General features: G+C 43.9%; 1 protein-coding gene across 7 annotated transcripts in view; it reads left to right on the forward strand.

Moving 5' to 3' along the window:
* LOC123997671 (thrombospondin type-1 domain-containing protein 7A-like) overlaps positions 1–27,709 on the forward strand; it is a 117,640-nt gene that overhangs the window by 77,536 nt on the left and 12,395 nt on the right. For all 7 annotated transcript variants that reach the window (XM_046302127.1, XM_046302130.1, XM_046302131.1 and 4 more), the window contains 11 exons: positions 6,629–6,744; positions 9,796–9,931; positions 10,999–11,102; positions 12,513–12,707; positions 13,098–13,364; positions 18,716–18,895; positions 19,836–19,974; positions 20,189–20,342; positions 22,494–22,635; positions 26,097–26,212; positions 26,852–26,969. In XM_046302127.1, coding sequence (XP_046158083.1) covers positions 6,629–6,744; positions 9,796–9,931; positions 10,999–11,102; positions 12,513–12,707; positions 13,098–13,364; positions 18,716–18,895; positions 19,836–19,974; positions 20,189–20,342; positions 22,494–22,635; positions 26,097–26,212; positions 26,852–26,969 — 1,667 coding nt within the window. The remainder of the gene's footprint in view (positions 1–6,628; positions 6,745–9,795; positions 9,932–10,998; positions 11,103–12,512; positions 12,708–13,097; positions 13,365–18,715; positions 18,896–19,835; positions 19,975–20,188; positions 20,343–22,493; positions 22,636–26,096; positions 26,213–26,851; positions 26,970–27,709) is intronic.

Genomic DNA, 27,709 nt, shown 5'->3' on the forward strand with positions numbered 1-27,709 from the left:
GAACACCGGGATGACCAGCTAACTTGGCAGAGTGAGCCCACTGAAGAACAGCCAGACGAGTGGAAACAGGAACGAAAAGGAGGTTACTAGGACAAGCGCGCGGCGACGCAGTGTGCGTGAGTGCTTGCTTAACCTGTCTTTCAATTCCCCAGACTGTTAACCCGACAACACGCCCATAAGGAAGAATCCCCTCGGGATCAGTAGAAGCCACAGAAGAACTAAACAGACGGGATAAGGCATCAGGCTTGGTGTTCTTGCTACCCGGACGGTAAGAAATCACAAACTCGAAACGAGCGAAAAACAACGCCCAACGAGCTTGACGGGCATTAAGTCGTTTGGCAGAACGGATGTACTCAAGGTTCTTATGGTCTGTCCAAACGACAAAAGGAACGGTCGCCCCCTCCAACCACTGTCGCCATTCGCCTAGGGCTAAGCGGATGGCGAGCAGTTCACGGTTACCCACATCATAGTTGCGCTCAGATGGCGACAGGCGATGAGAAAAATAAGCGCAAGGATGAACCTTATCGTCAGACTGGAAGCGCTGGGATAGAATGGCTCCCACGCCTACCTCTGAAGCGTCAACCTCGACAATGAATTGTCTAGTGACGTCAGGAGTAACGAGGATAGGAGCGGACGTAAACGTTCTTTTAGAAGATCAAAAGCTCCCTGGGCGGAACCGGACCACTTAAAACACGTCTTGACAGAAGTAAGAGCTGTGAGAGGGGCAGCAACTTGACCGAAATTACGAATGAAACGCCGATAGAAATTAGCGAAACCTAAAAAGCGCTGCAACTCGACACGTGACCTTGGAACGGGCCAATCACTGACAGCTTGGACCTTAGCGGAATCCATCTGAATGCCTTCAGCGGAAATAACGGAACCGAGAAAAGTAACGGAGGAGACATGAAAAGAGCACTTCTCAGCCTTTACGTAGAGACAATTCTCTAAAAGGCGCTGTAGAACACGTCGAACGTGCTGAACATGAATCTCGAGTGACGGAGAAAAAATCAGGATATCGTCAAGATAGACAAAAACAAAGATGTTCAGCATGTCTCTCAGAACATCATTAACTAATGCCTGAAAAACAGCTGGCGCATTGGCGAGACCAAACGGCAGAACCCGGTACTCAAAATGCCCTAACGGAGTGTTAAACGCCGTTTTCCACTCGTCCCCCTCTCTGATGCGCACGAGATGGTAAGCGTTACGAAGGTCCAACTTAGTAAAGCACCTGGCTCCCTGCAGAATCTCGAAGGCTGATGACATAAGGGGAAGAGGATAACGATTCTTAACCGTTATGTCATTCAGCCCTCGATAATCCACGCAGGGGCGCAGAGTACCGTCCTTCTTCTTAACAAAAAGAACCCCGCCCCGGCCGGAGAGGAAGAAGGCACTATGGTACCGGCGTCAAGAGACACAGACAAATAATCCTCGAGAGCCTTACGTTCGGGAGCCGACAGAGAGTAAAGTCTACCCCGAGGAGGAGTGGTCCCCGGAAGGAGATCAATACTACAATCATACGACCGGTGAGGAGGAAGGGAGTTGGCTCGGGACCGACTGAAGACCGTGCGCAGATCATGATATTCCTCCGGCACTCCTGTCAAATCGCCAGGTTCCTCCTGAGAAGTAGGGACAGAAGAAACGGGAGGGATGGCAGACATTAAACACTTCACATGACAAGAAACGTTCCAGGATAGGATAGAATTACTAGACCAATTAATAGAAGGATTATGACATACTAGCCAGGGATGACCCAAAACAACAGGTGTAAACGGTGAACGAAAAATCAAAAAAGAAATAGTCTCACTGTGGTTACCAGATACTGTGAGGGTTAACGGTAGTGTCTCAAATCTGATACTGGGAAGATGACTACCATCTAAGGCGAACATGGGCGTAGGCTTCTCTAACTCTCTGAAAGGAATGTCATGTTTCCGAACCCATGCTTCGTCCATGAAACAACCCTCAGCCCCAGAGTCTATCAAGGCACTACATGTAGCACCCGAACCGGTCCAGCGTAGATGGACCGACAAAGTAGTACAGGATTTAGATGGAGAGACTTGAGTAGTTGCGCTCACCTGTAGCCCTCCGCTTACAGATGAGCTCTGGCTTTTACTGGACATGAATTAACAAAATGTCCAGCAACTCCGCAATAGAGGCACAGGCGGTTGGTGATCCTCCGTTCCCTCTCCTTAGTCGAGATGCGAATCCCTCCCAACTGCATGGGCTCAGTCTCTGAGCCAGAGGAGGGAGATGGTTGCGATGCGGAGCAGGGAAACACCGTTGATGCGAGCTCTCTTCCACGAGCCCGGTGACGAAGATCTACCCGTCGTTCTATGCGGATGGCGAGAGCAATCAAAGAGTCCACATCTGAAGGAACCTCCCGGGAGAGAATCTCATCCTTAACCACTGCGTGGAGTCCCTCCAGAAAACGAGCGAGCAGCGCCGGCTCGTTCCACTCACTAGAGGCAGCAAGAGTGCGAAACTCAATAGAATAATCCGTTATGGACCGTTCACCTTGGCATAAGGAAGCCAGGGCCCTAGAAGCCTCCCTACCAAAAACTGAACGGTCAAAAACCCGAATCATCTCCTCTTTAAAGTTCTGGAACTTGTTAGAGCAATCAGCCCTTGCCTCCCAGATAGCTGTGCCCCATTCTCGAGCCCGGCCAGTAAGGAGTGAAATGACGTAAGCAACCCGAGCTCTCTCTCTAGAGTATGTGTTGGGTTGGAGAGAGAACACAATCTCACACTGCGTGAGAAAGGAGCGGCACTCAGTGGGCTGCCCGGAGTAGCAAGGTGGGTTATTAACCCTAGGTTCTGGAGGCTCGGCAGGCCAGGAAGTAACAGGTGGCACGAGACGTTGACTCTGGAACTGTCCAGAGAGGTCGGAAACCTGAGCGGCCAGGTTCTCCACGGCATGGCGAGCAGCAGACAATTCCTGCTCGTGTCTGCCGAGCATGGCTCCTTGGATCTCGACGGCAGTGTAACGAGCGTCTGAAGTCGCTGGGTCCATTCCTTGGTCGGTTCCTTCTGTCATGCAGGTGAAAGAGGACCCAAAAGCGACTTGGCGAAAACAGAGTCTTTAATCCAGAAAAGTGAATACAAACAAAAAAACACAACTTTCACTCGAAATGACGAGGACCAACTGGAGACTCGATCTTGAACAGCAGGTGAACAGCAGGTTGCCTCGGGAAGGCACTCGAACCAGACAGACTCAGACACCTGCTCACCACGCAGCATCTGAGGAAAACACGACACGACAGGGCGATACACAATCACAGCACGGTGAATTCTAAACAAGGAACCGACAGGACAGGAACGGAACACAAAGGAAGAAATAGGGACTCTAATCAGGGGAAAGGATCGGGAACAGGTGTGGGAAGATTAAATGATTGATTAGGGGAATAGGAACAGCTGGGAGCAGGAACGGAACGATAGAGAGAAGAGAGAGCGAGAGAGTGAGAGAGGGAGGGGGAGAGAGAGGGATAGAAAGAGGGAAAGAACCTAATAAGACCAGCAGAGGGAAACGAATAGAATGGGAAGCACAGGGACAAGACAAGATAATAAATGACAAAACATGACAGGTAAACTCTTTAAACCTAAAGAGGAAATAGGAAACTGATTTGATCCAAGCCTGACCCATATTTATCATCATCATCATCATCAGCAGCAGCAGCAGCAGCAGCTCTCTATCCTCCATCCCCGAGCACTGCTTTGGAGTGTAGAAACAGTGTACGAACGTGCCAGAGGATTTGTCTCACTAAAGAGGGATTTAGCTCCCTCTCTATTGGTATTAAACATAAATCTCTCCTCTCTTCGCATGGCTGCCTGCTGCACTATCACATTGTGCGTGTGAGGCACCCTGAGGCACCTTATTTCTCCCCTGACGACACGGCGCTAACGAGTGGAGCAACCCCAGGAGAAGACTGCTCCTACTCCCAGTGTGTGAACCCTGAGCCAGATGATCAGCGCTAGCTAAGCTATCTATGCTATCTCAGCAATAGGATGAGGAAATAGAGCCGGAACTTAAAAAGCCCCAGGAGAGCCCATGTCCGAAAAATCAGATTACTTGATGTAGACGGACAATTTCCCCCCGTTTATCTTCATCCAGTGGCCATTCACTGGGGATCAGAGGTACTTATAACTTATAGGCTGAAGATTACATATAACCCTTTGTCCGTTAAATATGAAGACCGGCTCCAACCACAATCCCAGCGATCTAACGGATTATCGTCCAGTAATAGAATCAATTTAAAACGGGAAGGAATCCCATGGAGGGTGTTGTCTATAGTGAACTGAATCTAGCCTGGAGGAATTAAATGCAGATTCTCCATTGAAGAGGAATGAATATTAAGAAAGGCTGCCAAAGCCGTATACTGAAGGTAATGTTCACATTGCCCCAACATAAGACATAACATAACAGACATCTCTTTCCTCATCTGTCAGTGGTATCGATTGACATGGCCATAAGACATAGGACTTCCTAACAGACAGTTGCTTCCTGTTGTCCTAAGTTTGTGCTTCAGAAACACTGGATTTATCTCTGTAAAAGCCAAGTGGTTTTACAACGACAACAAAAATGACAAATCAAATCAAATCAAATCAAATCAAATTTTATTTGTCACATACACATGGTTAGCAGATGTTAATGCGAGTGTAGCGAAATGCTTGTGCTTCTAGTTCCGACAATGCAGTGATAACCAACAAGTAATCTAACTAACAATTCCAAAACTACTGTCTTATACACAGTGTAAGGGGATAAGGAACATGTACATAAGGATATATGAATGAGTGATGGTACAGAGCAGCATACAGTAGATGGTATCGAGTACAGTATATACATATGAGATGAGTGTGTAGACAAAGTAAACAAAGTGGCATAGTTAAAGTGGCTAGTGATACATGTGTTACATAAGGATGCAGTCGATGATGTAGAGTACAGTATATACATATGCATATGAGATGAATAATGTAGGGTAAGTAACATTATTACATTACATTTACATTTAAGTCATTTAGCATAAGGTAGCATTGTTTAAAGTGGCTAGTGATATATTTACATCATTTCCCATCAATTCCCATTATTAAAATGGCTGGAGTTGGGTCAGTGTCAATGACAGTGTGTTGGCAGCAGCCACTCAGTGTTAGTGGTGGCTGTTTAACAGTCTGATGGCCTTGAGATAGAAGCTGTTTTTCAGTCTCTCGGTCCCAGCTTTGATGCACCTGTACTGACCTCGCCTTCTGGATGATAGCGGGGTGAACAGGCAGTGGTTCGGGTGGTTGATGTCCTTGATGATCTTTATGGCCTTCCTGTAACAACGGGTGGTGTAGGTGTCCTGGAGGGCAGGTAGTTTGCCCCCGGTGATGCGTTGTGCAGTCCTCACTACCCTCTGGAGAGCCTTACGGTTGAGGGCGGAGCAGTTGCCATACCAGGCGGTGATACAGCCCGCCAGGATGCTCTCGATTGTGCATCTGTAGAAGTTTGTGAGTGCTTTTGGTGACAAGCCGAATTTCTTCAGCCTCCTGAGGTTGAATAGGCGCTGCTGCGCCTTCTTCACGACGCTGTCAGTGTGAGTGGACCAATTCAGTTTGTCTGTGATGTGTATGTCGAGGAACTTAAAACTAGCTACCCTCTCCACTACTGTTCCATCGATGTGGATAGGGGGGTGTTCCCTCTGCTGTTTCCTGAAGTCCACAATCATCTCCTTAGTTTTGTTGACGTTGAGTGTGAGGTTATTTTCCTGACACCACACTCCGAGGGCCCTCACCTCCTCCCTGTAGGCCGTCTCGTCGTTGTTGGTAATCAAGCCTACCACTGTTGTGTCGTCCGCAAACTTGATGATTGAGTTGGAGGCGTGCGTGGCCACGCAGTCGTGGGTGAACAGGGAGTACAGGAGAGGGCTCAGAACGCACCCTTGTGGGGCCCCCGTGTTGAGGATCAGCGGGGAGGAGATGTTGTTGCCTACCCTCACCACCTGGGGGCGGCCCGTCAGGAAGTCCAGTACCCAGTTGCACAGGGCGGGGTCGAGACCCAGGGTCTCGAGCTTGATGACGAGCTTGGAGGGTACTATGGTGTTGAATGCCGAGCTGTAGTCGATGAACAGCATTCTCACATAGGTATTCCTCTTGTCCAGGTGGGTTAGGGCAGTGTGCAGTGTGGTTGAGATTGCATCGTCTGTGGACCTATTTGGGCGGTAAGCAAATTGGAGTGGGTCTAGGGTGTCAGGTAGGGTGGAGGTGATATGGTCCTTGACTAGTCTCTCAAAGCACTTCATGATGACGGAAGTGAGTGCTACGGGGCGGTAGTCGTTTAGCTCAGTTACCTTAGCTTTCTTGGGAACAGGAACAATGGTGGCCCTCTTGAAGCATGTGGGAACAGCAGACTGGTATAGGGATTGATTGAATATGTCCGTAAACACACCGGCCAGTAGGAAGCCAAGCAGGCTACCGTACTTTCTGAGAGGACTATCTTCTAAGCAAAGAATCTACCACTGTCCTTCGATAGCTCCATGGCTCTTGGCCAATCGGATTAGGAATTTGAATTCCTGCAGCCAAAGTGAGAAGCCTGCGTCTGTGTGTTACCAGCTATATGTTTGCATGTGTTACCAGTAGTGTGTGTATGTTTACCCTGTAGATGTCCTGAGAGTCCTCGTCCAGGTACAGTGCGACCCTGTCGAATGCCCTGTAAGAGGGACTGCATCGTCACCCCCTTCAGCGACTGGTCCCAGTGCTCTCCCACCTGTGATGCAGGTATGAAAGAAGAATTCAAGCTACTGTGCAAAGACATGCACACAAATAACAACCCTACAGATGTAGGATCTTAATTTGATCGCCCTGTTGCAGGAGAACTTACCTGCTATGCAGTGTATTTGAGGCTTAAGAAGGCTTCGAAATTTCCACTGAAATTTCAGACTTCATTTTCCATTACGAAAAACACATCAACCCCTACAAAAAATGTCTACTAATTATAATTCACATAATAATAATTCACATTTTTTGTTGCTGCAGGATTATTTTCCTGCTGTAGCAAACTGGCTCAAATTAATATCATACATCTGTACCTGTTCATTGTAAGTCTCTTGGGAACTAAGAACTATGGACCAGAAATGCTCTCCTAAAAGGAATGTCTTGCTTATCCAACTGCTCGGGTGAATATTATGCATGTCAGCTGTTATCATGCCGCATCATTTGGAGATCATTTATATTATGAACCAATGTAAAACTGGGACGAATAAGGAAACTGCCACCAATTAGGCGATGCATGCAATGTAAACAACTCATTACAGTTTCCTTAAATTGTATTCCTCTCGTTTCATTACGGATATTTCATTTGACAGATTGACATGTAGGAGGACCTTAAGATGACCTAATTTAGTGCAACCCTGAAAACATACTAGCCTGTGGCTACAAGTGACAGGGTGCCATGTTGTGGTTGTTGTTGTTGTTGTTGTTGTTTTCATGCTGTAATAAAAACGCCTTCAGACCAGGTCACCTTTGTCAGACAGCCATGGCCACAGCTGGAGGACATTGTTGAATACATTACGTTGATTTATGGGATGAAATCATCATCGTTCAGATTTCGATGACCTCTTTATTTGGCATGAGAGCATGAATCCTTGGCCCTCGCCACACACAGTCGCACTCGTATATTTTGATAGTAGTGCTGATGTTCTCCTGCTGTATAGGATGACCTGCCTCCTACCCACACTGGTTGAAACCAAAGGGCAGGGATACACAGAGCCTGTAATGCACTCATATAATATGATTTGCCAGTCCTGGACCATAAAACTACATCTTAATCAGTCTAGATCAGTGGCTCTCAAATCCTGGTCCTGGGGTGCACATTTTTGTTTTTTGCCCTAGCACTACACACCTGATTCAAATCATCCAAGCCTGATTATGAGTTAATTATTTGAATCAGGTGTGTAGTGCTAGGGCAAAAACAACAATGTGCACCCATTTGGGTCCCCAGGACCAGGATTGAGGACCACCGGTCTATAGTCAGAGCTCTGGCAGAACGTCATAGTTCTTAATTGTATTTATTCAACGGGTGTGTCTATTGGGAATACCGCTGATCGTGGGGAAAGCATCCGTCTTCCTCACGTTGCTTCATCATTAGATTTGAACTTGACGAATATGTTGATTTTACTGCAACCATAAAGCAGTCAACATTCGCCCACTCTGCCCTGGATATGTCAGTTTGACATGGAATGTCTCAAAGTAATTTAAAGGGGAACAACTGCAAATTTCTGACCTAAACCTAAACCTGTCTGGCTCAGTGTTGGACTGTCTGCCACAGTGTACGCCTCTCTCAATCAGGGAGAGTGAAGTAGAGCTAGAGCTACGTCACAAGGTTATGCGACCCTCCCCCTCACTGGGGCGCTAAGATAGAACTTTGTGGACTAACGCAGATCTACGTTCTGTAATGACAGCGAAATGTAATATTTTGTTTGCAAGCCGGGGCCAAATTGCCTTCCTTGAGCGAACAAGACAATGTGATGTGATTGAATGAAATGCAAAAGTATTTTTGTGTGTTTGCATCAAATACCATAGTCTTTGAAAATGGTGTGTTGATTATATATAGCAAAGGCTACGTGATGAATGATGATGACTGGCAATCAACAGCTGTCGTGTTGCTCTTTGGATTATCCCATATCATGGAATAGGCTACGTGAGTGAACGTTCAGAAAGACAAAGACAGACACATGGAATTATTTGATTTGGATGGATGGTTGACGTGACAGAATGGTAGACGGATATTTTCTTATCTAAAAGGTGGGGGAAGGTTTGCTACATTTCTCGAGCTCATAAAAGCTACCAGCTCTCACAGTCTCACATCAGAATTAGAGATGTATCCATGTTTCTCAGGCGTCTGCTTGGTTTCCAGAGAAACGCATCGAAAGAGGGATATGAATTAGGCTACTACCAAGGTCTGATGATGCTTCTGACAGTATAGTAAAAGGATGATGTCCTAATGTATTTAGAAAACTACCAAGGTCTGATGATGCTTCTGACAGTATAGTAAAAGGATGATGTCCTAGTGTATTTAGAAAACTACCAAGGTCTGATGATGCTTCTGACAGTATAGTAAAAGGATGATGTCCTAATGTATTTAGAAAACTACCAAGGTCTGATGATGCTTCTGACAGTATAGTAAAAGGAGGATGTCCTAGTGTATTTAGAAAACTACCAAGGTCTGATGATGCTTCTGACAGTATAGTAAAAGGATGATGTCCTAATGTATTTAGAAAACTACCAAGGTCTGATGATGCTTCTGACAGTATAGTAAAAGGATGATGTCCTAATGTATTTAGAAAACTACCAAGGTCTGATGATGCTTCTGACAGTATAGTAAAATGAGGATGTCCTAATGTATTTAGAAAACTGCCGGTGACGGTGTTTATGAGGAGTTCCCCCTCGTGCACGTGTTGTTGCATGTGCAGTAGGTCCTAGGTAGATTTTTCCTCCCTGCTTGGCAGAGATCTTAGAAAAGGTAAGAATTGTGAAATTTGTCTCACAATCAAATGGGCTTCCCAAATGAAGCGTGTTCTCTGTGAAAGAACAGTTTTTTCTTTTTCATCGATCTGCGTTAGTCCAAAAAGTTCTATCTTAGCGGCCCAGTGAGGGGGAGGGTCGCATAACCTTGTGACCTAGCTCTAGCTCTACTTCACTCTCCCTGATTGAGAGAGGCGTACACTGAGCCAGACAGGTTTGGGGACTGTGACACATTTCCGGTGTTTGAAAATCGAATTATCATATAGAATTAAAGTAATGCTCCATGTGCTCCGTTTGCTTTGTCAGCTGGTAACATTCAGAAGACGAAGCAGTCAAGAAACCGCGTCATCCTCCAGCTGCCAGCCAACGGGGGCCAAGACTGTCCTGAGGTGCTGGAGGAGGAGAAGGACTGCGAGGCTCCTAAAGTCTGCCCTGGTTACAGGTACAGCACAGTAACAAGAGTACTGACAGTTATACATTGCCTTCAGAACGTATTCATACCCCTTGACGTTTCCCATATTTTGTTGTTTTACAGCCTGAATTTGAAAATGGATTGCATTTAGACTGTGCGTCACTGATCTACACACGATACCCCATAATGTCAACGTGGAATTATGTTTTTAGACATTTTTACAAATGAATAAATAATGAAAAGCTCAAATATCTTGAGTCTATAAGTATTCAACCCCTTTGTTATGGCAAGCCTAAATAAGTTCATGAGTAAAAACGTGCTTAACAAGTCACATAATAAGTTGCATGGACCCAGCAAGAAGACATTAACCTAAAACGCAAGGTCAAATATACACTGGTTGCTTACCAAGACAACGTGGAATGCTCCTTAGTGGCCAAGTTACAGTTTTGACTGAAATCGGCTAGAAAATCTGCGGCAAGACTTGAAAATGTTTGTCTAGCAATGATCAACAACCAACTTGACAGAGCTTGGATATTTAAAAAAAAAAGAATAATGTGCAAATATTGTACAATCCCGTTGTCCAAAGCTCTTAGAGACTTACCCAGGAAAACTCACAGCTGTAATCGCTTCCTAAGGTGATGCGGACATGTATTGGGGTGTGAATACTTATATCAGTGAGATATTTCTGTCATTTCATTATCAATCAATGTACAAAACTATTTACAAATGTTTTCACTTTGTCATTATGGGGTATTGTATGCAGATGTGTGAGGAAAAAAATGGATTTGCTCTATTCTGAATTCAGGATGTAACACATGTGGAATAAGTTAAGGGGTATGAATACCTTCGGAAATCACTGTACATGGATGTGATTACACCAATGGTGATACTATTGCTACTAGCGTTAGCAACTCTTACTCGTAAAGTGTATTGGTATTATACACCAATTACCTCTACTGTCTGCTGATAATGTTAATGTTGAATATGATGATTTGAATGATTATGTTGACATTGACTTGATGATCATAATCACGTTCAACATCACTATCATTATCACAATCATCATCATCATCATCACAATACTTCCTCTGTTGCAGGTGGAAGTCACACAAATGGAGAAGGTGTCAATTGGTACCATGGAACATCAGGGAGGACAGCCCAGGGGCTCAGGAGACATGTGGACCAGGTCTTCAAACAAGAGGTGAAATGACATCCTTTAACCGCCTCTTTTTTTCTCTTCACAAATCCCCTTCTATTACTTTCTCTTCTATCCAATTTAAACATCCACAATGAAATTGACATTCGTTGTGGCCTCTGAATCTCAGCCAGGAGAAAACAGATGGATTTGGCAAGGTTAGGAGAGGCAAATTGTGCTTCTTGAACCACTTGTCAAATCCCCCCCCCCCCCCCCTTTAGACGAAGACGTGAACTGGGGTTGACACTCCCCACAGCACTGAGGACACCATTTTGTCATCCCTCAGTGAATTTAGGATGTCAATGTGTTCATGACTAGGCATCCACCTTGCTTGAGACAGTTGGTGTTTCTTAGTACCCAGGTACCTTAGGCTCTTTTCATGCAGCTTCAATCACAGCTCCATTTGGGAGAGCTGCTACATTCCCCCTCTGGAGGACTACAACCTGTAAATATGTTGCAATTGTTAGCAAACACCATATGACAGCATATTGAAGCATACTTTGTACTTGCGTACAGGAATGGCTCGCCTTCCGTAGATAAAAGAAGCTGTACTACAAAGTATCGTAAAAGTGGTTGTTTTTCAGGTCGCGTAATAATTCCATTGTTGTATAGCTTCAATGGAGAACTATTATCAGTGGCAATGTTGTAAATGGCCACTTGTGAAGTGCTAATGTGCATAAATGGAAAGAGACACATTACAATTTCCTTTTCTTCGCACAAACGATCTGACATCCGCAATCCTCCTGTAGCGTTGGGCTGACTCTCATAGCCTGTGATAGTAGACGTTAACATCCCTGGGCTCTAAAGAATCCAGGTCACTGTTTGTCATTCTCTGAGACATGCTGAGACACAGTGTCTCTTTACCCCCGGGGCGTCTCACAGCTAATCACAGCGCCTCACCGCTGTGTACCTGGAGGGACCTGGAACACTCCTGACCGCCAGTCACACTCACTGTCAACACACATGCCACCACAAACAACCCCACACATATCAACAGACTACAGCAATCCAAACGTATAGAGTCAACAGAGGCCCAAGGGAGTTTGAGCAGAACTCTGCTTGTAGGTTACTTTGGGGTAGAAAAATAGTCTTATCTTGAGTGTCTACAGCATAACGAAAAGCACGTGTTGCAATATCTCCAGTAATGTCCTTTTAATCAAAACACAACATATTTGACATATTAACATTGAACCTGTATTGATTGTTATTTATATTTTACCATAATTCTGGCCGTATAAAAAAAAACAGTCTGTCTGAGGCTGTGTTCAACTGACAACCACCCTGTATTACATAGCACTCCTTTTCTGCAACCCTACCGAACCAATCAATGTCTCCATTCCTGCTAAATCTCTGTGACCCAGACAAAATGGCCACCAACCCTGTAAGGGACACCGTGCCTTTGATTTCCCCCCACAGCCGTGTCCTGTCGCCAGCTGGACGGAGTGCAGGCAGACATTGGAGAGTGTCTGAAGTTTGCCAACACCATGCCCTCCATCACTCAGCGGTGCCAGCTTCCATGCCAGGACGATTGCCAGCTCACCAACTGGTCCAAGTTCTCGTCCTGCACAGCTGACTGTGTGGGGGTCCGAACAAGGAAGAGGTTACTTGTAGGTGAGGAATAGACTGAGGAATGGACAGTGGCAGTCCATTAAGGAAGTTCTATAGCTTATAAGCAGCATGTCTAATTCAGTTTACGCTATGACCTTGCGAGAAGGGTAAGTAGCATGTAGCCTGCTCGAGTGCATCATAGATGCTATTAGCAACTATTAGATCAAGTCTCTTGTTCTGGGGAGCAGCCTGAGAATTTTAACGAGGTCTGGTCCAATGAATCTGGATGTGGAATATTTACATGTTACTCAATGAGAACATAATGATGCATATTAATGCCTAGTGACAGGATGGAGTTCAGCTTTAAAATTGCACATGACAGACAGGAAGGCAGGCAGACACACACAAACACAGACGTCCTACCTACTAACCCCTATCCTCTCTCCACCCCAGGGAGAAGCAAGAAGAAGGACAAGTGTAAGAACACCCAGATGTACCCTCTGAGCGAGACCCAGTACTGCCCGTGTGACAAGTACAACGCCCAGCCCGTGGGCAACTGGTCCGACTGCATCCTGGCCGTGGGAGACCGGGTGGAGAGCCTGCTGGGCATGAAGGTCCAGGGGAACATCAAGGAGTGTGGCCAGGGTTACCGCTACCAGGCCATGGTGTGTTACGACCAGGACAACAGACTGGTGGAGACCTCACGATGCAACAGCCACGGTGGGGTGGAGTTGGTGTGTGTGTGTGTGTGTGTGTGTGTGTGTGTGTGTGTGTGTGTGTGTGTGTGTGTGTGTGTGTGTGTGTGTGTGTGTGTGTGTGTGTGTGTGTGTGTGTGTGTGTGTGTGTGTACCCCCCAGGGGGAAGTTGACTAGCTGTAATCCCCCCTGAGTCCCTCACACACTAATACACACACACACTAATACACACACACTAATACTCACACACTAATACACACACAGAGAGTGCAACCTAATGGCATCATGCGTTGCTCCGTTAACCATGACCCCTGATCTCTGATAATGACTGCCAGCACCAAATCTGCCCCAAATCACAGCTACAGTGCTTGGTTTGATGCCAAGGGCGGGGATGTGGGTCGACTGGGTTGTTAGGTTTCTCTCCAGTGATGATTTCAGTTATCCAGTAAGCACTGCGTGTACAAAACGTTGCGATATCTGTATTGGAATTGAAGTTGTTTCACCACTTTCGTAGTTCGAAGTCTCATGAATATTACTATTTTTAAAACTGAATTTGACATGATTTCGTTTCTCTATCATTCCTGTCTGAACTTTTCTTATCTGAATCGCTCTTATCTCCATGTTCGTAAAACATGAAGCGCAAAGGAACACTCGATACCATCTCTAATTTGACACATGCAGACAAATTGCTTTTAGAATAGTTGAATTTTGAAGACATGCACTGATTTAAGCAGTAGCACAGAGCGAGATGGAGGAGTGAACACATCAGTGTCATGCGTTTCTGAACAGAGCCCAAGCTATGACTCAGAGATTCAGTTGCACGTTAGTAAGAGCCTGGGAGTGGGTATGACTGGAGTACAACTTTGGGGCGTATTAGGAAAGAAAATGTGTGTGTGTTTGTGGGACAAGGTATACTGTATATTATTATGGAAGGAATTATCGATAGTGTTCTAGAATAATGTGTTTTTGTAACTGAGATTACACGTAGCGTCTCATTACAGTATGTATCGTAACACATCCAACATCACTTCCCTATCTCTCTCTCTCTCTCTGTTTCTATCTATAATTCTCTCCCTCTCTCTCTCTCTTTCTCTATCTCTTGCTCTCTCTTTCTCACTCCCTCTCCCAATTCAATTCAATTCAAGGGGCTTTATTGGCAAGGGAAACATGTGTTAACATTGCCAAAGCTAGTGAAGTAGATAATATACAAAAGTGAAATAAACAATACAAATGAACATTAAACATTACACTCACAGAGGTTCCAAAAGAATAAAGACATTGCAAATGTCATATTATGTATATATACAGTGTTGTAGTGATGTACAAATGGTTAAAGTACAAAAGGGAAAATAAATAAGCATAAATATGGGTTGTATTTACAGTGGTGTTTGTTCTTCACTGGTTGACCTTTTCTCGTGGCAACAGGTCACAAATCTTGCTGCTGTGATGGCACACTGTGGTATTTCATTAAGTAGATATGGGAGTTTATCAAAATCGGGTTTGTTTTCGAATTCTTTGTAGATCTGTGTAATCTGAGGGAAATATGTGTCTCTAATATGGTCATACATTTGGCAGAAGGTTAGGAAGTGCAGCTCAGTTTCCACCTCATTTTGTGGGCAGTGTGCACATAGCCTGTCTTCTCTGGAGAGCCAGGTCTGCTCACGGCGGCCTCTCAATAGCAAGGCTATGCTCACTGAGTCTGTACATAGTCAAATCTTTCCTTAAGTTTGGGTCAGTCACAGTGGTCATCTCCCTTTCTCTTTTTCTCTCTCTCTATATCTCTTGCTCTCTCTCCCTCTCTCTCTCCCTCTCTCTCTCCCTCTGTCTTCCTCCCATCATCAGGGTTACTATTAATAGAAGAGGAAACACTGTCCTCTCCATCACTGTGTGTAGAGTGACATATTTCCCCAGGCTGTGATAGAGATCATCGAATGTAGTTATCTCTATTCTCACCAGATATCAATAGAGGCGAGGACTAGCGCTAAAAGGCTGTGTTGCTCACCGCGACGACATACACAGTCCTTTTACGGTTCACCTGTTTAAAAGTCTTGGACTCAAGCGGTGATGGCTTTAACGAAACAAGATCATCTACTGCTGATTTGTTGGAGTCTATGGAGTTTTCCCCATTCTTTTTGGGTTAACGTTTCACATGTGAATTGTTCAAGTCTCCATGGTGGGTTAAGAGGTGTTGGTTGGGATACTGACTAGTGACCATGTGTACAGAATCCATATTAGGAACCTTCCTCCTCCTTAGACCTCACGCCTCACCTTGACAACGTTCCAAGTATGGATTCTGTACTTTGTAACTCGGCCATGCCCTTTTCTATGATGATATTCTATGGGGGATGGCTCTGAGAGGCTTGGCCTTGGCTTGACAGGAATTGGGTAGTTAAGAGGGAGTGAGGTCACTGTGGGAATCTGCGCTACAGGTGAAGGCTTGTAGTAAGGCTGACATGTTGGTAAGGACCAGTAACCTCTGGCATTGTTGTTGTGGTGGTGATGTGGTTTAGTTGGAGGCGATTGGGGGCCGACATATTTGTAAGGGCTAGTGAACTTCTCTACATGAGCAGGAGAGTGCTGTTGAGGATTAGGGTTAGCTAATGTAGTGGGAGGAGGAGGGGCTGTCATGGTATTAAAAGATGATTGGGGCACTTCCAAACTGCTGAAATGATGCAGCGAAGAAAATCTGGTGAGCGCAATGGGTTGTGCTAAATCTAAGCTGTGCTGTGGAACAGAAAAGTTCTGATTAAACAGCAACACATCCATTCTATGGATCCCTCAAGAAATGTGATACAATATGCAGTGTTTCTCCCACTTCATATCCTCCCATTCTACCACACCCCTGCATACACACAGCGGACAACTATACACGAAAATGTGTTTTGGTTTGAAACTGTCTTTACACTGTAGCTGTAGTAGCAATCAGACATGTATAGACATTCTCTGTATGTTTAACTCTGGTTCTAATTCCACTGATTGGAATTGGCACTGTAGGAACAGACCTGTAGCAGGGGGTTAAATGCAGATGTATAGGGGATGAACACATTTGCGAGGGTCCATGAACTACATGGCATAAGGGATGATTTCCGTTAATTGGGTTGTCTTAAAGAGACATTGAAGGCCATAAACAACTTCTCTGGTAGAAAATAGCCTATGTGGCATCGATATTAGTCAGAAACATTTGCTCTAGTGTCAAAATTTGTGTAAGTAGGATCATTTTGCTCATAAAGTCAGTCACGTCCAAACTGAGATTTGAGAGATAATTAGGGAAACAATGGTCCGTCACAGAATGAAGGGTAGCGTATAGGTTTTCCTCAGGTTGGGTTTATTTCAAACCTGCCCACAGCCGGCAGCACCCACGTAATCATCAACTCAGGAACGCGTAGCTGCTCGTGACCCATCGTAATGCCCATGGTCAATTTGGTTTGACATTCGTTATCCGTAAGGGGCTAGTTAGGGACCATCACTAGATCACACAGTGTGTATGTTACAATATTTTAAAATGTCAATAGCTCTAACCAACTATAAATGAGAGAAATTCACATAGAACTATTGAAAGCGTTTAATGAGACAACTGAAAGGTTGCAACATTAAAAGATTGTCCCAATTACATTGTGAAATGGAATAAATGGACTGGAACATGTGGTTTCTGTATGGATTTGATGTGTTTGATAGCGTTCCATTCATCCATTCCAGACATTACAATGAGCCTGTCCTCCTATAGCTCCTCCCACCAGCCTCCACTGGTGTATGGGATGTCACATGACAGTAAGACGTGTCACTGTGCCACTAGGGTCACCCTTGTTGGGATCGGAGGGGCTTCTTTCCCTGCCATGTGGTCTTCCTGTCTTCCTGTCACGTGGTCTTCCTGTCTTCCTGTCACGTGGTCTTCCTGTCTTCCTGTCACGTGGTCTTCCTGTCTTCCTGTCACGTGGTCTTCCTGTCTTCCTGTCACGTGGTCTTCCTGTCTTCCTGTCACGTGGTCTTCCTGTCTTCCTGTCACGTGGTCTTCCTGTCTTCCTGTCACGTGGTCTTCCTGTCTTCCTGTCACGTGGTCTTCCTGTCTTCCTGTCACGTGGTCTTCCTGTCTTCCTGTCACGTGGTCTTCCTGTCTTCCTGTCACGTGGTCTTCCTGTCTTCCTGTCAAGTGGTCTTCCTTTCTTCCTGTCACGTGGCCTTCCTGTCTTCCTTCACGTGGTCTTCACGTGGTCTTCCTGTCACGTGGCCTTCCTGTCTTCCTGTCACGTGGTCTTCCTGTCTTCCTGTCACGTGGTCTGTCCCATCACTCCTATGTTTGAACAGGATTCCAGGGTTAAATACTGCTGACAATGGTAGCAGTTTAGTAGACAGGGCTTCCAATCAATAACACATCCAGCACCTAGAGAGCACCTTCAGGAAGACAGAATGTTTTCAAAAAAGTGAATTTCATGCACAAACACTTCATTGTGTCCCTTGCGTGTTCACTTCGTTGATTTAGATGTTTTCCAATTAAATCTGGCTGGGGCCACAGGGAAAGGCTGTTACACAATAGTACAGCCTCAGGCCTTCAACCCTGAAGCTTCAGTTCAGACCCAGCCCTCACACGTATACGGAACAACTGTACATTCCAGTTCATTAACAACCGTCTCGTGAAAAAGCATCGAGAAGGAGCGTGTTGTTCTCCACTGAAATGTAGCCAGTGGTTCACATGGATAACCTCTTCCAGTGAATTAGCCTGCGACCTCTGTGTGTTTTGTCGAGACAGACACAGGATATCAGGGCTTGGGGATGTAGGGATCCAGATAAACAGGAGTAATAAGCAGAGTAAGATGCTTAAGCCAGCCAGACCAAGTTACCATGTCATGACCCTGTCAGCCACTTGAGGAAACATAGATTACATGAAAAAGCTTACAGTCGACCCAAACCACTGCTCAAGTGTATTTTCCGACTTTATATAACAGCTTCATATGAGACCCTGGAGTGTAAGCTCTATTGTTTTAGCACAGAAGCGACAGTCTCTGTGAATCAACAGTTGAGTCATTATTTGCTCGTGTTGTTGGTGCTAGTATCGGATTTCTGGTCACGTGATAACGGAACACCTTGGATTTTCTCCAAGTTGCACATAGAATATTTCCAAGACACACAAGTTTATTATTATATTATTGTTTATTATAGAAAACAAAAATATAATGGGTAACACTTTATTTTTGCTCAGTACTTTTAATTCCTCCGTGAAAATGTCATGAACATGCCATTAAGTTTTATGCCATGTCATAACCTTATCGCAATCCGACCAAAATAGATGCTATACCTTGGAAAGGAAGGGCTCCTGATGGCCTCTATGGGCCCCTGTCTTTTCCTGGCCCTTCTCACACCACTCTCTCTCTCTCCATGCAGGCTACATTGAGGAGGCATGCATCATCCCCTGTCCGTCAGACTGTAAGCTCAGCGAGTGGTCCAACTGGTCCCGCTGCAGCAAGTCATGTGGTAGTGGGGTCAAAGTGCGTTCCAAGTGGCTCCGGGAGAAACCCTACAACGGAGGGCGACCCTGCCCCAAACTGGACCACATCAACCAGGTACAGAACGAGAAACACTCACAAGACTGTCTAATGTAGAAATGAGTTCATGTTTACTTGTAAGAATTTTGTCTGACAGCTGAGGGACTTCCTAATATGGATGTCATTTTTTCCTAATATAAATATTGTTTATTTCAAGCACTGTTTGTGATAAATAAAAACGTTTTTGTGTTAGAAACACATTATTACAAACACATGGGAGAGAGAGAGAAACAAATGAAATATTCATGAAAATATTCAGTTTGCATTACTCTCCGTTACTTTCTCTCTAGATTGCCAAATTGCTTTTGCTGGGTAGAATAGAGAGCCAGAGGAATGGATGCCATAAATGGATCTATCCACACTAATGCCTCTGTGAGCTGGCTGATTCCTGATTTGAGAAGTGCAATATTTTACCTTCAATATGAATAGAAATAGATTCAGAGAAGTGGATTAAATTCAAGCCATGTTGATCTGTTTCTCAGTGTTTGAATTCTCTTAAGGGGACTTCACAGAAGGAAGCTTTTATTTCCAATGTCACATTAATCAAATGTTTGATCGTAGCAGTTCAATATTTGCATTTATACCAAATTATACCAAATATTTGCATTTATACCAATTATACTAAATCTTTGCCACTTTCATTCCACAATGCACACTGGATACGGATGAACACAATAGGCCCAGGTAAGACCCTTTTCAGTATTATCAATTCCCATTGTCAACCATGTCCCACATACAGAATATCTATTTTTCTGCATAATACTGTACAGAACATTCATAGATGTAGTGAGGTAGGATCGAAAAAGATAGACCTAAGCACTAACAAAACACCTCTGGTAATGTCTTAATCATCTCAACACAGTAATATCATTGACACTATTCTTGTCACCCAAACTCAATGATAACGGAGGTAATAACCATAGACACATTCACGTCAAATCCCTTGCCTGGTGCCTTCCCCCAGGTGTATGAGGTTGTGCCATGTATTAGTGACTGTAGTCAGTATGTGTGGGTGGCTGAACCCTGGAGTGTATGGAAGGTCAGCAACTTGGACCTGAAGGAGAACTGTGGAGAGGGAGTCCAGACCCGCAAAGTCAGGTACTATACCATTTCACTATATCACACTACTTTACACTAAATAAAACCATCCCAAGCAATGTTCTACTCCCTCATAGGAAGACCGTCGTGTCACACACAGTACAAATCCATGGTCCTCAACATATGCATTTAAATATGCTGTATATATTGCATTTGATTGACAGCTGACTTGAATGGAAAATGTTTTGAACACATCTCTGGGCCAATCCTGTAGGTGTATGTTGAACACTATTGACGGTCCATCTGAGTCTGTGGAGGACTACCTGTGTGACCCGGAGGACATGCCCTTGGGGACGCGGGGAAGCCGGCTGCCCTGCCCCGAGGACTGTGTCCTCTCTGACTGGAGCAGCTGGAACCGCTGCAGCCTGGTAAGAATAACTGGTCTGAGACCAGTCATCTTTATTCATGTATGTATGATGTGTATGTGATGGCTGTGATAAGAGGTATCCTGGATATGTACAAAATTGTTGGCCTCTCTGGAGTCGCTGCAGCCTGCTAAGAACCACTAGTACACTTCTGTGGTAAGAACTGACCTTGGATCTGTAGGATAGTTTTTTAAAATTCACCCACTGATTCTGTGATATGAAGTCCTGGGATTTAAACTGTGGTACCCATTTCTCACTTTTTGAAAGAAACTGGAACCTAACAAAGGAGTTTGTTTGTCTTAGTATAAATGGATTGTGAATCTTTCACAGTATAATATTTTGTCCACCCCGGAAGCAGAAAAAGAATCAAAAAGAAATACACTACTGTTCAAAAGTTTGGGGTCACTTAGAAACGTCCTTGTTTTTTAAAAATTAAACCACATTTTATGTCCGTTAAAATAACATCAAATTGATCAGAAATACAGTGTCGACATTGTTGTAAATGACTATTGTAGCTGGAAACAACAGATTATTTATGGAATATCTACATAGGTGAACAGAGGCCCATTATCAGCAACCATCACTTCTGTGATCCAATGGCACGTTGTGTTAGCTAATCCAAGTTTATCATTTAAAAGGCTAATTGATCATTAGAAAACAATTTTACAATTATGTTAGCACAGCTGAAAACTGTTGTTCTGATTAAAACTTCGGGATCGGCGTCCCTTCCACTGGACGGTTGAGCTAACATAGGCTAATGCGATTAGCATGAGGTTGTATGTAACAAGAAAATTTCCCAGGACATAGACATATCTGATATTGGCAGAAAGCTTCAATTCTTGTTAATCTAACTGCACTGTCCAATTTACAGTAGCTATTACAGTGAAATAATACCAAACTATTGTTTGAGGAGAGTGCACAATTTTGAACATGAAAAGTTATTAATAAACAAATTAGGCAGTCTTGATATAAAATTTGGAACAGTAATGCAATGGTTCATTGGATCACTGATGCCAACACTGCTGCCATCTAGTGGCCAACATCTAAATTGCACCTGGGCTGGAATAATACATTATGGCTTTTCTCTTGCATTTCTAAGATGATGGTACAAAAAAATACAAAATAAAGTTTTTTTATTTGTATTATCTTTTACCAGATCTATTGTGTTATATTCTCCTACATTCCTTTCACATTCCCACAAACTTCAAAGTGTTTCCTTTGAAATGGTACCAAGAATATGCATATCCTTGCTTTAGGGCCTAGAAGGCCAGCATCCCGTAATTGCCTCTTCACTGTTGACATTGAGACTGGTGTTTTGCTGGTACTATTTAATGAAGCGGCCAGTTGAGGACTTGTGAGGCTTCCAGTAGTCCACTAGTTAACCGCAGTAACAGGGGATACTGCCGTTGTCCACTCCTCCCCCTCTGACACATTTCATTGGTTGTAAAAGAGCGATGGAACTATTTTGACGTCACCTGCTGTTTTCCTGAAAGGGCACCAGCCATTGTTAATCACACCCCATTCTCTTTAAGTGCTTGACATGCTGACTTCCCACAATTCCAATCTCAACATGGAGTCGCGTTGGTACCAGTGGGACTTGTTCCATGTTTTATTCATGAGGGAATAAAACATTAGAGCGATGGAGGTATTCCAGAGGCAGTGTTTTTCCCACTCTCACACTGTGTACATGGAATGGAAGGAATGTTAGGATGGAAAATCTATTTGAGAAGCATCCTCAACGTTTTTCCACACAATTCCTAAGAATGACACATTCCAGGAATGCCAGTAGAGAGGATATAGAAAAGTTGGCAGCCCTGGGAATTGGGAATGGCATGACATCAGAACATGGCATTTTAATCCACTTTTATTTAGGACAATTAAATATGGAGAAAGAACTGGGAAATAATCCAGAAGCCCGCAAATTCACACAGTTGAATCGACTTTTATGTTCAATAAATATGGACATCACGGTGGCAAGGGCTCTCCATTGAAAAAGGGGCTTAAGTTCCAGCTCAGTGATCAGTCTACGTAGAATTCTTATCACTTGCTGCAATATGGACTTGTATATCATTTAAGCTATAAGAAAAATGCACAACCCTCCGTCCTTTTTGCTCAATCCCTCCATGTTGATGTGAAAGTGTGCCTACCTTTCAGCCATGCAGCTACAACAACAGCAGGAAACGGACAGCCTACGCCATCCGGTCACCTGGAGAAGGGAGACAATGTCCGGACACCACAGAGAAGGAGCCATGTAGTCTGAACCTGAACTGCTTTCACTATTTCTACAACATCACAGGTAAAAAAAAAAATAAAAGATTCGCAGAACATCTCACTTTGACATCTTCCATCTAAATTGTCTATAAGTAGCTGCTTTCCCTCATCAGTGGCTATCTACTTACACTGTTACTTAAAGGCCCCAATGCAGCTGTTTTTACCTCAATATCAAATCATTTCTGGGTAACAATTAAGTACCTTAATGTGACTGTTTTCAATCAAAATGCTCAAAAAGAAACAAAACTAGCTTCTTAGCATGAACAATTTCTTGGTATATTAACTTATTAACCACCTGGTGACTCCATCCCACCAAAACAAGCAGAAATGTCAGGTGGTCTTTTCAAACAGCTCTTACACTAAAGGGGCATTATCATAATTTTCACAATTTCCTAATATTATTCCAACCTCATATGGTGGAAATATATATAAAAACACAGGGAAATGTTTGACTGCACTGGGCCTATAAGTGTTCTAGTTTTACTCATACTGAAATAACTTTACCCAACCATTGCAGTTTTAAAAAAATCTATATACACACTATAAGGTAGTGTATTAATATTGCACACTCTTGGTGCAGCTACTCCAATTGCACACTCTATCTAGTGCTACTCCAAAACTACTTGCCCCAATTAAACTGCACAGTCTTTTTTTGGTGGCTCCTCTGTGATTCCAGAGATTTGTAGTGTTATCTTCAATATTGTAGCTCTCTCCCTCTCCTCTCCCTGTCTGTTGCTCACTTCACTGCTAATCTGTAGCGCTCCTCTCCCAGCGGCACCCAGGCCTTTCAGAGCCACACAGTAACTATGTAAATAAAATACCAGTAGAGATCATTACTGGAAATGCTCTATTTCATGTTGCCAGGAACCATCTTGCCTCTGCTTGTCTGAATCGTTCTGTCTCTCTCTCTCCACAATCTCCCTCTTCGACTCCCCCGAGTGCCACAAAGCTTTGCAGCAGGAGTTGAGCTCTCAAAACAGCCGCTTAAAAACAGCCACTCATCTTTGTCAGAGTGTTGCAGGCGTTTGAGTGATCCCCGGGCCCCTCGGCGGTAGACAGGATTCCTGGCTTTAACTAGAGCCACATGGTTATTTGACTGGGGGCTCTGGGACTCCAACTTCTCTGGATTCAAATGATGTGCTTCACTTCAGAGGCTCGTTTATTTTGGGTCTGTATTAAACAGGTTGAACTGCAAAGTCAAGGTGGTGTCTGTAAAATTAGTTATGTGAGATGTGAAAGGGGCACAACACAACTTGATGTCTCTCTTGAACAGTGGTACAAAGTACTTAAGTTTTGGTGTAAAGTTTGAGTATCTGTACTTTACTATTTATGTTTTTGATTATTTTACTTCACTACATTCCAAAAGAAAATGTACTTTTTACTCCATATATTTTCCCTGACAACCAAAGTTACTCCTTACATTTTGAATGCTTAGCAGGACAGGAAAATGGTCCAATTCACACACCTATCAAGAGAACGTCCCTGGTCATCTTCACTGCCTCTGATCTGGCGGTAGAAGGGCACAAGGCGAGACCCAGATGCAGACACAGGAGGCAGATGGTTAGAGTCCAAGATGTTTATTCACAATCCAAAAGGGGTGGTGGACAGGCAACAAGTCAAAACCAGTTCAGAGTTCCAGAGGTCAGGGCAGGCAGAATGGACAGGCAGGCGGGAATGGAGTACAGAAAAACAGGCAAAGGTCAAAACCGGGAGGACTAGTAAAAGAGAATAGTAACGCAGGCGCACAGGGAAAAACCACACTGGTTGACTTGAACATACAAGACGAACTGGCACAGAGAGACAGGAAACACAGGGATAAATATACCAGGGAAAATAAGCGACACCTGGAGGGGGTGGAAACAATCACATGGACAGGTGAAACAGATCAGGGCGTGACAGGCGGACTCACTAAACACAAACACCTTATTTGTAAATGGCGTCTGAGTGTTGGAGCGTGCCCCTAGCTATACATACTTTTTTTTTTAAAGAAAATTGTGCCATTTTCTTTGATTAATATAATATACTTCTCCTTTTTTCTATTTCATCCATTAGATTTACTTTTGATACTTAAGTATATTTAAAATCCAATACTTTTTGACTTTCACTCAAGTAGTATTTTACTGGGTGACTTTTTACTTTCACTGGAGTCATTTTCTATTAAGGTGTTTATTTTTATGCAAGTATGACAATTCCACAATTTCTCTTGATCTTTTTACGTGCTTCTCCGTCACGTGTCCTAGTTCAGCTGTCAAAGCATGGCAGAGCAGGTGTTACCAGCAGTCATGACTCTGTTCAGTTCAAGTGTTAGAGGTGTTCTCTATGCATCTGTTGCCAAACTTAATCAACTGCCATCAAACTCAACTGAGTAAATATCCTAACTTTAGAAAAAGGCTTGGGGTTGGCACTGCCTTAAACAGGCTTTGCCCAATAATTGAAGCTTTGCACGTGTATCTCAAGTCTGGTTTGGGGCAATGATGTATATAAACACTAGATTACGGATGTAATGGACAAATGAAAGGCTTTGAAGGTACCGGTCGGACATATTGGTACTCCCCAGAAGAACGAGTCCTCCATATGAATATAAGGGAACTCTTTACAGTATCTCTATTAAATGTTTCAAGGACGAAATAACATGGATTTGAGTATTTAAATATTGTAGTTGGCACAGCAACACTTTACTATCAAAAAATGATACTTTAAGGAAAATGTTTTTACATATTTATTTTATTATTATTTGTATGTTTAGCTCACATAATAATAATTTCAAAGTATGCATTAAGGTGTCTGTAATAGAATCAATTTGGTAAAAACTAATGTAGAAATTAATTCAAATGAAAATGGTGGTGTGGCGGCTTCAAATCAGCGCTACCTATTAGACATCTAGTGTACATATAGTGTACACATAAATCATTGGTTCGGGCCTTACAGTACACTGAGTATAGAAAACATTTTAGAACACCTGTTCTTTCCATGACATAGACTGACCGGGTGAATTCAGGTGAAAGCTATGACTCTTTATTGATGCCACTTGTTAAATCTACTTCAATCAATGTAGAGATGAAGGGGAGGAGACAAGTTAAAGGAGGATAATCAAGCCTTGAGACAACTGAGACATGGATTGTGTATGTGTGCCATTCAGAGGGTGAATGGGCAAGACAAAAAAAAATGTGTGCCTTTGAACGGGGGATGGTAGTAGATGCCAGGCACACCGATTTGTATCAGAATGATCCACCACCCAAAGGACATCCAGCCAACTTGACACAGCTGTGGGAAGCATTGGAGTCAACATGGGCCAGCATCCCTGTGGAACGTTTTCTACACCTTGTAGAGTCTGTGCCCCGACGAATTGAGGCTGTTCTGAGGGCAAAAAGGAGTGCAACTCAATATTCGGAAGGTGTTTATAATGTTTATTATACTCAGTGTATGTTTGTGAGTTTGTCTTGAATTTGAGTGTGATTTTCATACTGGTCTGCCTTTTCCCCTCAGACTGGAGCACATGTCAGCTAAGTGCCAATGCTGTGTGTGGGAACGGCATCAAGACGCGGATGCTGGACTGTGTACGCAGCGACGGCAAGTCTGTCGACCTCAAGTTCTGTAAGGAGGTGAGACCCTCTTAAACGCTCTAACTCCTGATTACAAATTCAGGTCCACTATGATGATAGCCAATACTGAGTCAATACTAGTGATATAGAAATTGGACCGTTTCCAGAGTAACTGAACCATCTGTACTGTCAATATTTTGAAGTTGTGTGTCCTTGGAGTATTACTAATTTAGCTCAGCAGAGCAGCAGTAACATAATGTATTATCTCTTTGGATCAGTGTCAGCCACAAGTGATTCTAGGCAAATAAAATGACAGGCATATACAGCATCTCCATAAAACATTTAGAAGTGTTTACACAGGAGGATTGCTGTAGCCCCATCAGATTCAACTCAGTGTGTTCCTAATCCATTCAGACGCTCTCAAATTGTCCCTAGCAGGCTGTAGTGGAAAAACTAACCTCACTGCTATTGAACCCATGGCCCAGTTTCAGTCCGGCTCAATCAGGGATAATAGGGTTTAAACAAGCCCGGTGCCCATCTTGTGCCAGAACAGAACCAGCAGCTCCTGGGAATTATAGGCTGTTTACCTAGGGGTCAGACAGAAGTAAGAAGTAGTGGGTCTGGGCTGGCTGTAACAGTCTGTTGCAAAACCCCACGATGATACTGTTAATGAGTGATAATGATCCCGCTCTTTCATAGCTGAGCCTGGAGAGGAAGTGGCAAATGAACATTTCCTGTGTGGTGGAGTGTCCCGTCAACTGCCAGCTGTCTGATTGGTCGGCCTGGTCAGAATGCTCGCACACGTGTGGACTGGATGGTAAGACCTGATTCTCCTCCTATATCCTTATTCTGTCAACGGCTCCTAGCTGAACGTCTGAGATGGTCAAGAAGAAGAAGTGAAGGACACTTAATGGGTTAACTTCTCCAGAGGGTCACCAAACCAGACTCATCTTGGTGGTTATATGAATATTGCTTAAATATGAGAGGCAGTGCATGAGTTAGAGAAGGAACATTTGAATGTTCTGCAATTGAATGCTTTGTTTGCCACAAATATCCTATTCAAGCTGAAATCCCAGAATATCTCAGGCAGCCACGGTTAGGGAAAAAACAAAGATGTGTCTTCAATCTCACTCTATTCCGTTCAACCAATGGCCTTACATAATAGAATGGCCTTACATAATAGAATGCACATCTCCCTACGTTCGCTGTGCTATCAACCCATGTTAAATGAACAGCTCCTTTATGCTGTCAGATGACCAGCGATCACAGGGATCTCCGTCTGCACCAGCAAAAACAACATCGGCCCGTTTGAGACACACCACATCACACTCTCCGGAGAAAAAAAAATAGCAAGACTGCTCATTGAACTGAGAGAGATTGCCTCATACGTCGCCCTGCAAAGTGACTGCTCTGTCCTTTGTTGTTTGTTTGTTGTGCGGCATCAGACAATTGATCCTGTCCTATTATGTCTGTCTGCTAGCAGCCCTGTGGGAAGCCCTTTGAAGTAACAACCAGCCTGTAGCCTCTAGCACCTGCAGCTAAATCACAGGCAAGAGA

The sequence above is a fragment of the Oncorhynchus gorbuscha genome, linkage group LG15 (genome assembly GCF_021184085.1).
Source record: "Oncorhynchus gorbuscha isolate QuinsamMale2020 ecotype Even-year linkage group LG15, OgorEven_v1.0, whole genome shotgun sequence".
NCBI lineage: Eukaryota > Metazoa > Chordata > Actinopteri > Salmoniformes > Salmonidae > Oncorhynchus > Oncorhynchus gorbuscha.